The 17,199-nt window shown below is 49.3% G+C and overlaps 1 protein-coding gene across 4 annotated transcripts in view; it reads left to right on the forward strand.

Moving 5' to 3' along the window:
- The window catches only part of LOC146839359 (glutathione S-transferase P 1-like), a 54,030-nt gene extending 37,294 nt beyond the window's left edge, over positions 1–16,736 (forward strand). For all 4 annotated transcript variants that reach the window (XM_085651356.1, XM_085651357.1, XM_085651359.1 and 1 more), the window contains 4 exons: positions 4,762–4,849; positions 9,139–9,242; positions 15,303–15,404; positions 16,442–16,736. In XM_085651356.1, coding sequence (XP_085507482.1) covers positions 4,762–4,849; positions 9,139–9,242; positions 15,303–15,404; positions 16,442–16,630 — 483 coding nt within the window. In that variant the 3' untranslated portion in view covers positions 16,631–16,736. The remainder of the gene's footprint in view (positions 1–4,761; positions 4,850–9,138; positions 9,243–15,302; positions 15,405–16,441) is intronic.
- The last annotated feature ends 463 nt before the right edge of the window (positions 16,737–17,199 follow it).

Raw genomic sequence — 17,199 nt, forward strand, 5'->3', positions numbered from 1 at the left:
AGCTACAGCAGATAATAAGAGCTATAGAGCATGGAATAACATCTTGCAAGACAAGTTCTCTAAGGCCGTGTCATGGGGAGTGGCGACCCAGGACAGTGATATTAATGTTGCATTAAACCAGCGCAGAGCTGTGCGTGTTCTGCACCACAAAAGTGCGACCATGACTGTTCCAATTTCAGTAATCCAATGCAATCCGATCTGAATCATCAGGTTTTGGTACTGTAAAGATAGGATTATTCATCGGTGATGTACATGATTTAACCACTCTCTGATACTCCAACTGTGTTAGAATGTCACAAACGGAAGCCTTTGCTTCACGTCTGATTGGATATTGTGGTTGTGGCATACGCGTAAAAGTATTTCATGAGCCGGTGAATCAACATCCCAACCCACTTGATAATGATACACCGCCGGGGGGAGGGCCAAAGCCCACTCTGCTGCGATGGCCTGTGCATGCTCCTCAGGGACATAACGCGAAAAACTCAGAAGTATCACATCTTTCCCTCTAGAAGCAGTTAACACAAAGTGTGGAGATCAGTCTGCCTCCGCTAACAAAATGTCATACGAGGAGGTGAGATTCTCCCCAAAAAATGCCTTGATAGGATGAGGTATATCACCTTCAATTTGGAAAATAATTACATTGAGCCTTTCCGGGGGGGCAACCCGGGTGTCTGCAATCTCTACTGTAATGAATGTATCAGTTGCTGTCGCCTCCAGACTGGGACGCAGAGCCTCCCGCACTATGGTAACCTCCGCTGCTCTGTCAAGCAGAGTCACTGCCAATGTCCAGTCCAGGAGTCGCGTTCTCACCATCTGAGGCATATCTCACTGTTAAAGCAGCAACTTTTTTCTTCTGAAACTGGGTTCGAAAACGAGGTAGATCCTCTTGTTTTCCCTTGACTTCAAACTGTCGAGGCTGATCTTGTCTCTGTGGTGCAGGTTGACTTTTGCCACGATCTTGGCGTTCCCCTCTACCGACATGAGAGCCTGATGTTTCCTCTGAAGAACGAGGAGAACGCTGATCAGGGACCTTAAATCTATCAGGAAACTTAATTTTAGCATGGTCGCGCGACTCAGGACGCTCAGAAGACTCCGGTGTCGGTGAACCAACACCAACCTTGCTTCTGTTGTTGCTGCCCCTGTGGGAAGAACGGACGCCAATCTTTATCAGTCTGGGCTTTTTGTTGAGTTTGAGATGGAGTTTGCGTTTGAGTAAAAGACTGAACTCCCAGACTATTGCAGCCTATTGTCTTATAAGCTTTTGCAATAATCTTTGGTATTTCACGTGGTTTGTCCACATCAGGGACAGCCTCCAAGCGATTTGCCATTTGACAACTTATTGCATCGCCCTTGACATTGGCAAGGATCATATCCGCAACCACGTTGAACGCCCCCACCATTCTCATCCCCAGCTCTACAGCCGCTTCAGCTCAGCGTTCATCCTGTACCCGCTTAATCACGGAGGGGAGCACGGTCATGGAGGGAGTGCCGAAACACTTCTAATATACAAATGTGAACACCTTGCCCCAAGTGTTACAATAAGCTAACTCGGAAGTAAGTCTTTAGGCAAACTTAGTCAAAATCCTGTGTTCTTCCACAGAAGACGTATTTGGAAGAACAGCCTCTAGTTGTCCAAATTTTTCAGCAACCCAATAAGGTAACTCATCCTTATTTTGAGGGCGCTTGCCCATTACAGAATTAACCATAATGGGGTTGATAGTTACACCACCAGGTTGCGCAGCAACGCCAGGTGGTCCCACCTGGCTGTTGAGCATATTATATTGAATAACAGCCCTATGTATGCATATTAAAGACGTATGTAAGATGTGAAAGTCTCCAATTGTAAGGGTTAAATAACGTGGGTGTGAGATGTATCCAGCCAAAACGGGCCAAGTGGCCCGATCTATCGATAAAGGACCTAAATGATCCAGTGAGACTGGGTGAGGAAGGGTGCCATTAAACCAAATTGGGTGTTGCCAAGCTGTAAGCGGAACCTCAAGAGCCCTATGAGGCTGATAAGCGTGAGGAAAGGCTGTGGCAGTGTAATCCTGAAACAAATCGTCTATTCCATCCACCGCCGGAAAGGTGACCCAAGAATGAAACAGCTCGACGTGGTAAGCTGAATTCGCTTCCACTATAAATATAAGCTCCGCACCCGCATCAGGCACTCCATATTGAGCCAAATAAGCCTTGAGTGCAGCGCGGCTATGAGGCGGAACATCAACCGCCGTCACGTAAAACAAAGATTAACAACCCAGAGCGCGGCAGCACAATAACGGGTCAAGAATAAAGAGAAAAACCTTTTAAAACTTCAAGCTTTTTTTTTTTTTTTTTTTTTCTTTTACTGTCTCTCACAGCCAGGGTATGAGCAACAGTTAAAAAAAAAAAAAAGGCAGCCAACTCTCCACTCTAAACAGGATGAACAGTCAGATGGCTTACCTCCATCTGCTCCTACTTGGTCAGAGAAACTTTTACACTGACGAGTAAATGTTACTTCGTCAATGTAAAACTTGCAATCCGCTTGACTCAATCAGGTGGGCGGACCTTGAGTTTAGTTGACAGGACAGTCTGTTGCCATTGCGACAGACCTCTGTCCGCTCAATTCTAATTCCGCCACAGAGCTCCCGCTAAGGCTAATCAGTCCTGACTATTCCTCTTTGGAACATTCCATCCCAAACGTTGGTCATCTCACCCTGAGGCCCACTGCTTTATTAGTCGGGAGATTTTAAGATTCACATTCCCCAAATCTCACTTGACTAACCTACGCCACTGGACCACCTTCTGCAACCGCCGTGCATACTGTGCTTGGCGTGCATACTGTGCTTGCCGTGAATACTGTACTAGGCTGCATATTGTGCTTGCTGTTCATACGGTGCTTGACGTGCATACTGTGCTTGACGTGCATACAGTGCTTGGCGCGCATACGGTGCTTGGTGCACATGCTGGAACTGCCATACTTGTGCTTGGGGGTTATACACCCATCTATCTACCAGTAACTAGGTCTGCATGAGGGTCACAATCCCCGCTAGTGACCAGGCCTCTGCAAGGGCGCTTATCTCACACTAGTAACCTGACCTCTTCAATGGTCACTATCTCAGACTATTGAACAGACCTCTTCAAGGGCCCCCATCTGACACTAGTAACCACACCTCTTTGAGGGCCCCAATCTCACACTAGTGATGACCTCTTTGAGGGCCCCTATCTCACACTAATAACATGACCAATCCTGTTTGAGGGCCACTATCTCACTAGTGACCAGACCTCTTCAAGGGCGCTTATCTCACACTAGTGACGGACCTCGAGGGCCCCTATCTTGACACCAGTAACCAGACCTCTTCAAGGGCCCCTATCTTGACACCAGTAACCAGACCTCTTCAAGGGCCCCTATCTTGACACCAGTAACCAGACCTCTTCAAGGGCCCCTATCTTGACACCAGTAACCAGACCTCTTCAAGGGCCCCTATCTTGACACCAGTAACCAGACCTCTTCAAGGGCCCCTATCTGACACTAGTAACCACACCTCTTTGAGGGCCCCAATCTCACTAGTGATGACCTCTTTGAGGGCCCCTATCTGACACCAGTGACCAGACTTCTTTGAGGGCCCCTATCTCACACTAATAACCTGACCAATCCTGTTTGAGGGCCACTATCTCACTAGTGACCAGACCTCTTCAAGGGCTCCTATCTCACACTAGTGATGGACCTCCTTGAGGGCCCCTATCTGACATTAGTGACCAGACCTCTTCAAGGTCATATACTATTGAGCAGAATAGACACCAAGCCTCTCCGACGGCCCCCTTATGCTACTAAGCATGCTAAACCCCAGGCCTCTCCGAGGGCCCCCCTATATACTACTGAGCAGAATAGACACCAGGCCTCTCTGAGGGCCCTCGACTAGTAAGCAGGCCAGACACCTGGCCTCTTTCAGGGCCCTTAATATACTACTAAGCAGGCTGGAACCCAGGCCGCCCTAAGGACCCCCCTCTTGTACTACCAAGTACGAAAGACCCCAGGCCTCTCGGATGACCACTTCATAAACTACTAAGCAGACTAGACCCCAGGCCTCTCTAAGGGCCCCTTCATATACTACTTATCAGACAAATAAATCCGGCTTCTCTGAGGCCCCACCCTTGTACTACTAAGCAGGCTAGACCCCAGCCCTCTCTGAGGATCCCTTCACACAACACTAATCCGAGTAGACATCCGGTCTCTCTGAGGGCCCCCCCCTCTTACTAAGCAGGCTAGACCTCAACCATCTCTAAGGGCACTCTCTTATACTACTTGGCAGGATAGACACTATGCCTCTAAGGGCCCCTTCATATACTACTAATCAGGCAAGATACCAGGCTGGGCCCCACCCTTATTCTAGTAAGCTGAATAGACATCAGGCCTTTCTAAGGGCCCTCTACTACTAAGCAGGCTAAACACCGGGGCTTTCTGAGGGCCAATTCATCTACTACTAAGCAGGCTAAACCCCAGACCGCTCTAAGGCTCCCCTCATATACTACTAAGCAGGTTAGACCCCAGACCTCTCTAAGGCTCCCTTCTTATACTACTACCCAGGCTCGACTAAGCAGGCTAGACACCAGGTCTTTCTAAGGGCCCTCTACTAGTAAGTAGGCTGCCTTGAGGGTTGAAACTCTCCTCTATAGAACAGGCCTCTCAGGTGGGCCCTCGCTGTACTGTACACACTCCTGGCAGTCACCAGGCCCCTCTGGGGCCCCACCAGTCTGACATGTGTTAATTTCTCTCTCCTTCAGATGTTTGGACAGATGCCTAAGTTTCAAGATGGAGACTTTGTCATGTACCAGTCCAACGCCATCCTGCGGCACCTGGGGCGTAAATATGGTGAGAATGTGGGTGTCTTGTGGGGACCAGTGGGTAGAGGGGTGACTGGCCCGTGGAGATATCCGTCAGACAAGTGCCCACTGCATGGCCAGTGCCCTGGGGCAGACACTGTCCTCATCCTTCCCTGAGGCAGAGACTGTCTGGAGGGTGCAGCTCAGTGAGTCCTGCTTCCTGAAGGATGCTGCCCAGAAGATGGCACTGTCCTAGGACAGGATCAATATAGAGACGATGGGATAAACCTCGGGGAGGGCCCCCGATCAGCTGATGGAAGTTGAGGGCCTCTGATGGGCAGATGCCAGTTTTTGAACAAGGGTGCCCGGGTCGGTGGGTATGTGTTTCGGATGTAGGTGCCCTACATTTGTGTTTTACACCAGTCGCTTTGACAGACAACTGTGGTATCAGAGGATGATGGGTCCTCACATAACGATAGGCCCCAGGAAAGGAAACCTATTGCTGTTACTGCCTTGTCTGTGGTATTTGACCCCAGGACCAGGTGGGAGTAATTTAACAAATGAATGACTCCCTCTCACACCTGACCCTCATACTAGCCACTGAGCCCCAATGCACATGCCCTATCCTTCACAGCCGGAGCCTCCTGTACCGCCCTACACCTGGCATGAGCCTTCTGGCCCTCCATAATGGCCAAAATAAAATTAATAAGGTTTCTCAATGCACTCAGTAATCCAAAGTTACAATAACCTTCAACTGAATTTAATGTTGTGCTGCTCCATCCCTTGCACTGTCCGGCAGCGCCTCATACGAATAAATGAATGTCGGGTCTGGCGAACCGGTCCCCGATTGGATGTTTGCACTATTCACATTGAAACTACCATCGGGGAACGGTTCGCCAGACCGGACCACTCCATAACAGCCATCACATCCATGCACTGGCCATTGACCAGAGCCTCACGCTAGCCCCACAGACACCCACCACAACCCTCATCCACTCACACAGACCCCTCCAGCCCCCCCACACTGTCCATTGCAAACCATGCATGGGCCACTGCAACCAGATAATCTCACTAGCTCCAGAGTCACCCATCACATACCCTTTGAGCCCCACACACAGTCCAATGCAACCCATGCACTGGCCATCTCAACCCACGCCCACCCACATGAATGTATGACGTTACAACGCATGCCTTTACAACGCAGTTTTTACATCGCAACATCCTTTACAACGCAGGCATTTACATTGCATACCATTACAACAAATTTTTTTAAACTACATTTACAACGCATTCCATTACATTGCATTCTACCTACCTTTACAATGCATATCATCACAACGTATACTATTACATTGCATTTAAGGTAAGTGTTGGATAGTGTAGGGGTAAAAATGACTATTCTAACTCCAGGGGGTGCACCAGTAGGGTAAGTGTTGGATAGTGTAGGGGTACTATGCGTTGTAATGGTATGTGTTGTAATGACATGCGATGTAATGCCAGCGTTGTGTCATGAGTTGTAGTGACAGGCAATGTAATGGCTGCGTTGTAGTGACATGCGTTGTAAAGGATATTGCGATGTAATGACTGCGTTGTAAATGTAGTGTGATGAAATGACTGTGTTGTAAAGGTTGTTTCCCACCCACATAGATTCCTCAAGCCCCCCACACTGTCCATGCAGCCCGTGCATGGGCCATCACAAACCACATCCACCCACACAGACCCCTCTAGTCTCACACTGTCCCTTGCAACTCATGCACTGGCCAGATCAACCCAATCCACCCACACAGGTTCCTCAAGCACCCCACACTCTCCATGCAACCTATGCATGGGCCATCACAACCCACATCCAACCACACAGACCCCTCGAGTCATGCACTAGCCATCACAATCCAGATCCTCAAGCTAGCCCCACAGAAACCCATCACAATCCGCGTAGATGCCTGTGTGACATTTTCATAATTTTAGTGTACTTATGAATGACATACAACGACTGTGAGTGACACTTACTGGAGAGCTAAAATCATGCAATGTAGACGAGGGAAACATATAAATATCTCATTGAATCAGTTTGAGCAACGACAAACTCTAAGAAGATCTTAAAACTGCTGCAAAGTACCAGAAATGGACGAGCACCAACGGGAGCCTGTCGAGGCTCTCCACGTGGGACTCGACTGTACCCAAACAAACAGCATCCTGCGAGAGGTCCCAGCGTGGACCTCTGCTCCCTCAACCTGCTAACACATTATGATAATTAAACCAGTTACAAAAGCTGACGGACTTGTGAACTCCGAGCGTGGCTGCAGCACCGGGCAAGACATGATTATTAATTTGGCAAATATCACTGTGCTTACGCCTGTGCTGATATTTCGACATGTGACAGGTGCAACATGATTAGTTTCAGATTGTTAACTAGGCCCTGTAGGAGTCTAGGATCTGCTTCACATGGGTACCCCCACTTTTTGCATGTTTCACTGTTTTTCGACCTTAGTCTGGCTATGGCCCTGCTAATCAGGACCTCAGCCTACCTGCTTCCTCTCTAAAATGGTTTCCATGTACATTAGGTACATATCGAATTGGATTCTGGAGTGCCTTATAAGCCCCTAGTATATGGTATCTGAGGTACCTAGGGCATAGGTACCTCAGAGGCCTACCGGGGGCTGCAGCATATATTATGCCACCCCTGGGAAGCACTCCAAAATGGCACCACAGGTCTGCTATTGCAGCCTGGGTAAGGTGTGCTTGCTACCTATATCACTCCCCTATACAGACGCATATAAACCTATAAGCCACTCCTATGGCAGGCCTTGACAATCCTGAAGGCAGAGTGCTTGGTTTTATGTGAGAGGGTGCCCAAGCATGAGCTGAGCCCCTCTGCAGCTTTCGGAAATACTTTCTTATGGTTGTTCTGTGATACAGCCATACCGTATACTCTAAAGTGCATTATAACCTCGTGGTAAATGCCAACTTTGGACTGGCTACATCAAAACATGTGGTGTTTGATGTCAAATGCTTTGGAATACTACCCCCCCCCCCCGCCAGTTCTGGTGGCGGGGGTAGCATTCCACCCTTCTAGAGGGAGAGACATGTTCACACTGGCTAAACCCGGTAAGACTTTCCTGAGCCCTGGCATCACAAAATGGATGCCTCTGCCACAGACACAGGTCTGGCCTCCTGCTGCTGACCGAAACTCCGGCAGGGGAGGCCTGGACAATAGGTTTCCTGTCGAGGGGAGGTGTGACCACACTGTCATCACAACCCATGCTCCTGCCAGCTCAACCCTCATCCACCCACACAGACCCCCTCAAGCCCCGCCACACTGGCCATCACAACCCAGATACTCGCATAGCTCCACAGACACCCATCCATTACTGATCCACCCACACAGACCTCTCCAACCCCAACACGGTTCGTTTCTACCTTACACTGGCCAATTGGCCATCACAACCTACATGCACCCACACACGCACTGCACACTGTCCATCACAACCCATGCACTAGCAACCAGATCCTCGCTCTAGCCCCACAGACAACCATCACAACCCATAGCCACCCACACAGACTCCTCGAGCCCCCCCCACTATCGATTGCACCGGCTATGAACCAGATCCTCGCTCTAGCCCCACAGACACCCATCACAACCCATAGCCACCCACACAGACTCCTCGAGCCCCCCACACTATCGATTGCACCGACTATGAACCAGATCCTCGCTCTAGCCCCACAGACACCCATCACAACCCATAGCCACCCACACAGACTCCTCGAGCCCCCCACACTATCGATTGCACCGACTATGAACCAGATCCTCGCTCTAGCCCCACAGACACCCATCACAACCCATAGCCACCCACACAGACTCCTCGAGCCCCCCACACGATCGATTGCACCGGCTATGAACCAGATCCTCATGCTAGCCCCACAGACATCTATCACAACCCATATCCACCCCTCTCTAGCCCCCCACACTGTTGTATTGCAATGCATGCACAGGCCATCCCTACCCACATCCATTCCATCACCACCCACATCCACCCATACAGACTCCTCGAGCCCCACACACTGTACAGAGCAACCCATGCACTGGCCATCACAACCCACATCCACCCACAGGAGCCCCAAACACTGTCCATCGCGACACATGCAACCCATTGCAACACATGCACGGGCCACTGCAACCAGAGCTTCACACTAGCCCCACAGACACTGTGCTAGCCATCACCTTGTCCATTGCAACCCATGCACTGGCTATCGCAACCCAGATCCTCTTTCTAGCCCAGTTTCTGGATGTTTATTCTATCCCTCGCCTCCGTCTCTTATAAATGTTGTGCTTCACCTCAGGTCTCTACGGCAAGAACGACAAGGAAGCCGCACTTATCGACATGGTGAACGACGGAGTGGAAGACTTTCGCCAGAAATTTGGACGCCTCATTTTCATGGAATACGTACGTTCTAGACACTTCTCACGATCTAGGGGTTGTACGTGTTGCTGAGTGGAAGCTTGTTGGTGTGAGGAAGTGGATTATTAGTTGGGGGGGGGGTGGTGAGACCTCATTCTGTGGTAATGTCACTATCCTATATCCGGTCCAGTTAGGTTTCTTTTAATCAATCCGTATTTCAGTTCCGGGTCGCTGTAGCACAGAGCAATCGGGCTGAACTCCAAGGAAAACAAGTGGAAAGTAGTTATCAGCACCAAAACAGGCAATAGGTAAAAAACAAGACGCAGTAAAAATCCCGATCCAATTCACATAAAATGTGCATTTTTTAATCTTTAAATATGCACCAAGACAAAAAAAATCTGATGAAGAGCAACGGAGATGTGATTTTTAGATGTTTTAAAGCTTTCTAGCGCCAAAAATAGCAGAGTGCCAGCCTGCGGGTATCTGGTCGTGCTAGATCAGGTCGAATCGAGAGTTAAGGCCGAGCGCAGACTATATACAGCGGCCAGGTCCGTTCTGGTGAAAGGTTCACCTTCAGATTTGGGGCCTACTTTCCATGAAGGTGAAAGGGTTATTCCTTCCCTACGGCGAAGGGGTACCGTTCCTGCCAGAAGTATGGTCCGCCCATCCAATTTAAATACAAGCGGACCATAGTTTGACGCTGGAGACTGCTCATTCTCCGCTGTGCCCACACGTCTTCGACATCCCACTGGAGTGAGGGCCATAGGAGGATAAACTATATGTCCGCCTGCCCAGTTTAGATGGACGGACATATAGCCGTTTATTACTGCTGTTACCGCTAGGGAAACCCTTTGGGTTAGGGGCAGCAAAACCTTCAAACTGCCACTCCTGCCATAAGAACTCCCGGGGGGTGGGCGGGGGGGGTGGGTTGTGGTTTTTAATTTTCAAAAGAAAAGTCCCCATTTGGTGTGTTTTTTCTTTTTTTAAATTCTAACTTTGCCATATGACTCTGTCAGGAAGCGCCTTGATGGTTCCTGGCAATGCTAGAAATGTCTGTCGGGCCTATGGATAGTTCTAAATATGGCTGTCAGGACGACCAAGTAAAATACTCCATCGCCCTGGTGCAGGACGGCCCGATTGGCCAGAGCTGGCCGCCAGCTGGATCGATTTGTGGGCTCAACGACGGCCAGGTGCTGCTCGGCGCTGGACCTGGTGAAATCCTCCATGTTGGCATTTAGAAACCTTTCTGTTACTCGAGCTGCTTCAGTGGGAGACCAGCAAGTGGAATTAAATCGGCGAGGCAATGTCAGCGGCTGCAGTTCGACGGCGGTCCAGTTGATGCCAAAGAAACTTATTCTAAACTTTTTCATAAAAGTACCAAACGATCTACCTTTGCATTCTTTAGGTGGAGCGAGTATATTCTAACGCCAGCCCGGGGGGCAGGACCTTTTGGGTACCAGTAAGTGAGTTAAGATTCAATGTCCCAGAAGCTGCCAGCAGAGTTTCGGGCAAATTCATTCTTTGTAGCCGGCTACTTGCAGTATTTGTGTTCCTGGAGCCTCCCAGGAGGCGCGCCTACTAGCCCGTGGTGCCCACTCTTCTGTCCTGGGTTCAAGTGGGAGCAGGTCCAGCCCTTGGGGATTCTCTCCCCAGGTGAAACAGCAGGTCCAGTCCCTCTTCTGGTTCAGCAGGTCCGGTCCCTCTTCTGGTCCAGCAGGTCCGGTCCCTCTTCTGGTCCAGCAGGTCCGGTCCCTCTTCTGGTCCAGCAGGTCCGGTCCCTCTTCTGGTTCAGCAGGTCCGGTCCCTCTTCTGGTTCAGCAGGTCTGGTCCAGCAGGTCCGGTCGCTCTTCTGGTCCAGCAGGCCCGGTCGCTCTTCTGGTCCAGCAGGCCCGGTCGCTCTTCTGGTTCAGCAGGCCCGGTCCCTCTTCTGGTTCAGCAGGCCCAGTCTCTTCTGGTCCATCCTTTCCTGGCACCAGTCCACGCCTCCCAGCTGGTGCCCGGTAAAAGTTGGGGATTAACTTTGAAACGCTTCTGGACGATTAAGGCCGAAAAATCCGTGGTGCAAACATGGAAACTGCGCCCCATCTGTAATACGGGCCCAGCTGAGCAGAGCCGGGGTCCCTCCAGCATCCCCATTCAGGAGGGTAACAGGGGGGTTAGAGCTCCATTTGTATTCTGTCTACAAAGACGTTTTAAGGCCTGGGTAAAGTGGGCGATTGCCCAGGGCCCCCAGCTTCCAAGGGGCCCCTGGTAAAGTGAGTGGGACAGCAGGAATTCCTGCCATAATAACGCGGCCCATAACAACAAGCTAAGTATAATTAACAGAATCTTGGGGCCGGATTCCTAGGCATGTGCACCTGGACAAGGTTACAGTGACCAAAGCAGCGCAGACTCTTGTAATGCATTTACTGTCCATCGTGCAGGGATTTCGCCTGGAAAGGAGCCCATTTCTCAGCGCCAACACCACTCTGTGCCGTTTGCCGTCAGGAGGCTTTACTCAGACTAGTGCAAGCACCCAATCAATCAAACATTTGTAAAGCGCGCTTCTCACCCGTGAGGGTCTCAAGGCGCTAGAGGGGGTGGGGGATGGCACAGCTACTGCTCGAACAGCCAGGTCTTGAGAAGTCTCCTGAAGGTCAGCAGGTCCTGGGTCTGCCGCAGGTGGGTGGGGTGGGTGATCCATGTCTTGGCGGCGAAGCTTTTGATGCAAAACCTGAGGCTAGTGTAGCCAGCCTGGGCTCTGCACCAAAAAAATAACACGTCCTTGAAAGAAGGCACCAACATGGAAAACATTTCACACGTTGCATGTGTGCTGCACTGTACAGAACATATACGGTGTTTAGGAATTTGCAGAGTCAATTGTATTTTGTGCTGGAAGGGTCGCACCCTGGTGCAGAGATTGTGCACGGCGCTAGGCAGCCTGTTTGTGCACCAGTGCAGCGGTAGTGAGCAGAGCGGGTATCTGTGCTGCTTGGTCCTCCTTGTACAGCTCAGAGCAGCAGCTTTGGTTGACCCTTAGTGTGCGGGCGTGGTCGCCCAGCCCTATCCCTGCCACTCTTAGGCATCGTGATAATGCTGTGCGAAGCTAGATGTGTAAACAAAGTAATTTCAGAAAAAAACGAATCCAACATTGTTGCGCATGCGAATATGTGCAAAAGGTCACAGCTGAAATGTTGTGAAAAATGGGAGAAATGAGCCGCTTTGATATATGGGCCTAACCCGGGCGGATAACCGGGGGAGACTGTTTGCACTGTTCAGCATTCTGTCCATCATTTGTTCTGTTTCCTTTCCACTAGATAGCAAGGGTAAAGGACACAGAGTTCCACAGCTAGGAAAAATAGGGTCCAGAAAAAATAAATCCAGGGTGACCCTGCAGAAAGGGCAGCTTTTCAATAGTCGGCCTTCACAGACCAGTGCCACTTGGAACCTGCAAGTGTGACATCAATGGCCTCCTACCCCTCCCTGCAGTCTCTGCTTGATGACGCACGTCATTATTGCACAGCAGCCCCCTGACATGGTTTAGTGACCCAGGGGGCTCAACGCTGTCATCACCACTCACTGAGTAAATGCCTCTTTTTGTGGGGTCACCACTAGGCCTGGGCGGTAAATTCCATTCCGCTGGCTGACTTTGGGTAATTTCGCGTTCTGCGGAGAACGCGGATTTGCCCAAAATTCTGCATTACGCAGCTTCACAGATTTTTGCTTGTTCGCATTCTCAAAATGCGTGTTCACAAGATATTCCCCCCCCCCCCCCCCCCCCTCTGAGCATGCAAACAGTGTTCGCTAACAGGAAAAAAGCATCCCGAACAAGCCATTCCGCGTGTTCGCTGAATTTCTGCGTGCTCGCGGAGATTTTTTTACCATTTCGCAGAGTTTTGCGTAGCATGACTACGCTAATTCCGTCCACCCCTAGTCACCACCATCCTTTTTTTGCTTAACTTTATTGTTGGTTTTTAGACTCTCCACCCTGGGGCACTGTTGTCCAGTGGCCAGTGTATGTGCACTGACCCCTAAAACCTGTAGGAACGGGCTAATCCCTGATTGGCATATTTAACTCTCCCACAAGACTAGTAAATGGTGTAGAAATGCACCCATGGCATGAAAGGTTGAATGTCACCTATGGACTGCAGCACTTATTGTGCCATCTGCTAGAGTGACAAGGAAACAAGGCTTCAGGCCTACAAGTGTAGCCTGACCAGAGCACATTACGCCTTCAATGTGCCTGCTACAAGAACCCTTTTTGACGGATAAACACCAAGGCCTGATTCACAAACTGCACTGTGTAGTGAGTCTTGTGTTACTACAAAATATACCACAAAGTACTATTCACAAACTGCACATTTGCAGTAACTTACACTTTTGAGCAAGTTTATACCTCGGTATTCACAAACTACACATTTGTAGCAACTTCTCATTTTGTTGTATCTTACACTTTTGTAGGAAGTGTCTACTTCCATTATTTTATACGGGAATGTGTTGCAGTATCAGCAGTTGGCCATATTATGTGCTGGTCTTACTACGAAAGTGTAGGTCACTACAAAAGGGCCGTTTCTGAATGCCAAAAATGTAAAACTGACAAGTATAAACATTCTCATAAGTGATAGTTACATTTGCGAATCAGGTGCCTCCCTGTTAAACGTTAATGAGTCAACCCTATGTTGGCCTTGAGCCCACAAGATAGGTTGCATGATATTTAAAAGTAGGACATGTAGATAATTTATGTTAGTATGTCCCTGCAGTGACGAGGCCCAAAAAGCTAGTTTGACTGTGGCAGGCCTAGCTGTCCTATGTAGAAATCCACAGTGCATATTAAAATACTAATACTGCTGACTCGGAAAAAGGACAAGTTAGGAACATAAAAAAGCTGAAGAGGATATTCCTTTAAAATATCCCAGCTGGCAAGTGGAAGCTGGGCCTAGACTGAATGTTGCTGTTGCCACTGCCTGGCACCCAGAGAGTCTCTAAGTGCCTGTCTTAATCCCCATAGGAGTGTAGTCCTATGTAGTCCATATTACATATTTAGGCACATGAATATTTAAGTTATCGGCCCAAAATCACACAATGGTAAGTTGAGCTGGCGATGCTGGGATTTGGACCTGGGTCTCAAGGTTCCAAAGGCAGCGAGTTGAGCCATCAGGCCATATATCTTCCTGTTGTGTAGTTTTTTTTTGGCAACACAAGCGGTTTGGGCATTTTTTCAAAGCCTTTGCTCCAGTGCTTCAAAGGGACTGACTGATAGAAGTATCCAACCAGCAGTTCCACAGCGTCAGGCCGAATGTCAGGTTTGCCTCATGCAGAGAAGACGTTTCCTTCAGAAAAAGGACAGCGTCCACTTTCAGACTGGAACTTGGAAACTTTTTCGAACTTCTCTACTTGCAGGCCCTAGTAGGACCAATCTTCTGGGTGTGTCCGACCCATGCTCCTTCGTGGTCGGCCTCGAATCGTGCCTATGTCTGCTCCACCACGACCATTGACAGCCTTTCACTTAAATCTTTTAAACTAACATCTTTAAAAATTCATCTGCAGTTTCCCCTATTGGATTTTTGTCATTTTGGTGTCATTGTGTTTATTAACATTTATTCTATTTTTTTAAATTTGGAGTTGGATTTCAATTCTGTTTTGTTGGGTTTTCCACTTTGTAACTGTTTTGGTACTTCTAAATTCGTTACTTATTGTCTCTAAGATAGGTCTGTCTGCTCTGTGCCACAGCTACCAGGGGCTGAGCTCAGGGTAAAGACTGGAATCTTTGCCTGGACCTAACATGATCGTGACTTTATCACTTGTGGTGGACACCCAATCACCCCAAATAATAAACTCACAACCACCAACTGGATCCATGCCCCCTGGTAGCATATGCCAGTGCCCCAGAGGCCAGACCACAAAAGCAGAGAGGGTTGTTCCACATCAGTGGGGTTTATCGGGGTCCTATTTAATCCCCCTGAACACAGACCATGAAGGGCCCCTTAAGTCCATTTCCACAGCCTCAAGTGCATTAGGTATTTAACTCAAGCAGCAATGACAACAAATGTTTCATATGGTGTGCCTCGTGCATCGTTCGCCCTATGGGAGGCAACGTGTTCTGATATTATTGGTCTCTCACTGCAGGAAACCGGAAAAGACAAGTATATCGCAGACCTGCCCAATCAGCTGCGCCCGTTCGAGCGCATCCTCTCTGAACATCCAGGGGGCTTTGTCGCAGGAAGCCAGGTAAGAGCAGTGGCATAACAGGGGTGAGGGGCAGCTGGGATTATCAATGCCTCAAAGACATGCACTGAGCTTAGGGTGCTTCGGGCTCCCTGGAGGGTGGAGCCCCCATGCGCTGAAAGGGCTACAGGGGGCTGGGTTATGCCCAAGTATGATGGTCAGAAGAGGAAATGGCACCATCCAAATTGCACCTGAGCCCCCTCTAGTGACAAAGTGGGAACTGCATCTGAGAGGCCTGGCGTTTTTCTGACTGGCCAGCAGGGGCGCCTCTATCCAGTTACTTGTCTGCTGGTGAGGGGGGCGCTGACAAAAGAAAATAAACATCTGTATATTTATTAAGTGGGGCAGAGTCTCCACTCGAGGAGGGTGGATGAGAGATTTGTTGACCATAGTGCCTGTCACACTCAGTGCATGGAGGCGACAGACCCAGTGACAAACACAAGGTGAGCTTTGTAGCCTGTCACACCCACTGCATAGAGGAGACCGACCCAGTCACCCACACAAGATGAGCTTTGGTGCCTGTCACACCCACTGCATGGAGGCTACATACCCAGTGACACACACAAGATGGGACTTCGAGCCTGCCACTTCCACTACCTTATTGCCTAGAGAAAAAAAGAGATGGTGTGTTCTTCTAGTCCATGGAGTCTATCCCTTCTGTGGCACTAGTATCACGGTCTACATAGCAACAGAGACACTGTGGTCTCCTGTTCCTTGTGTGTCCCTCTTATCGCACTGAGCTCACTGCCTGGAGATTGAAATACAGTACATTTTCCCTCTCCACGGAGTCTGTCCCACACGTCGGTGAAGTCCTTGACTAAATGATGCTAGTCTGGAAGCGGCCGAGGGAATCTTGACGTCAATGGAATAAGCTTCACCCCTGTATTGAGGAGGAGATTTCTGCAAGCGTAAGATACAGAAGGAGCCCACAGTCCATTCACTTTGTTGTTCTGCTCAAAGCATGTAGGTGGCTGGCTGGTTGGACATATGGTCATGGAGTCTCTTGCAGGTTTGTTAATGCCTTTATTTTCTTCCCACAGATCTCATATGCAGACTACAACCTCCTGCACGTCCTCCATATGCACCTGAAGCTTGCCCCAGGGTGCCTCAGTGAGTTTCCGCTCCTCAAAGACTTCGTAGCAAAGATGGATTCCCGCCCAAAACTCAAGGCTTACCTGGAGAGCGATGCCTGCAAGAAACGCCCTGCTCACCCCAAGGACAAGCAGTGAACGCCTCAATGGCAGAACATCTTTGGATCCGAGGACCACATGACTGCACCACAGAGGACACTCTGAACTTTTGTATGCCTTCAAAAAAATAAAAAATACAAACATTTATTAGATTGAGGCGTCTGCATATCCACTAACAACAAAGCCCTCACCTGATTAGATACATCCAACCATTCAGGAGTCGGGAGTGGAAGGAGTGTAAAAAGTGGTGGCGACTGGTGCGCTTGGAAAGTGATAGGGTGTAAGCTGCTGCTTGACTCGTAGCACAAGAGCCAACTTCCCACAGAGGGCTTAAGGTTATTTAATGCTCTGTTAAGCAATCGTGATAGATCGCACGGTCACCAAAAGCTTCTTGGCGGTGAGTGAAAAATTGAATGAGGCAGTTATAGGAGTTGGTGGAAAAGCATATTAATAATGGTAGATTGTGTGAATAACTATTTTCAGGTTTCTTCTGAATGACCTGAATTTGGTTTCTAGGTGTAGATGGACAGGAGAGAATTCCACAGAGAGCCAGCTTGCACTGAACAGCATCCGCCCATAGCTGCTTTGTGTGATCAATGTCTTGTAGC

The sequence above is a fragment of the Triturus cristatus genome, chromosome 4_1 (genome assembly GCF_964204655.1).
Source record: "Triturus cristatus chromosome 4_1, aTriCri1.1, whole genome shotgun sequence".
NCBI classification, from domain to species: Eukaryota; Metazoa; Chordata; class Amphibia; order Caudata; family Salamandridae; genus Triturus; species Triturus cristatus.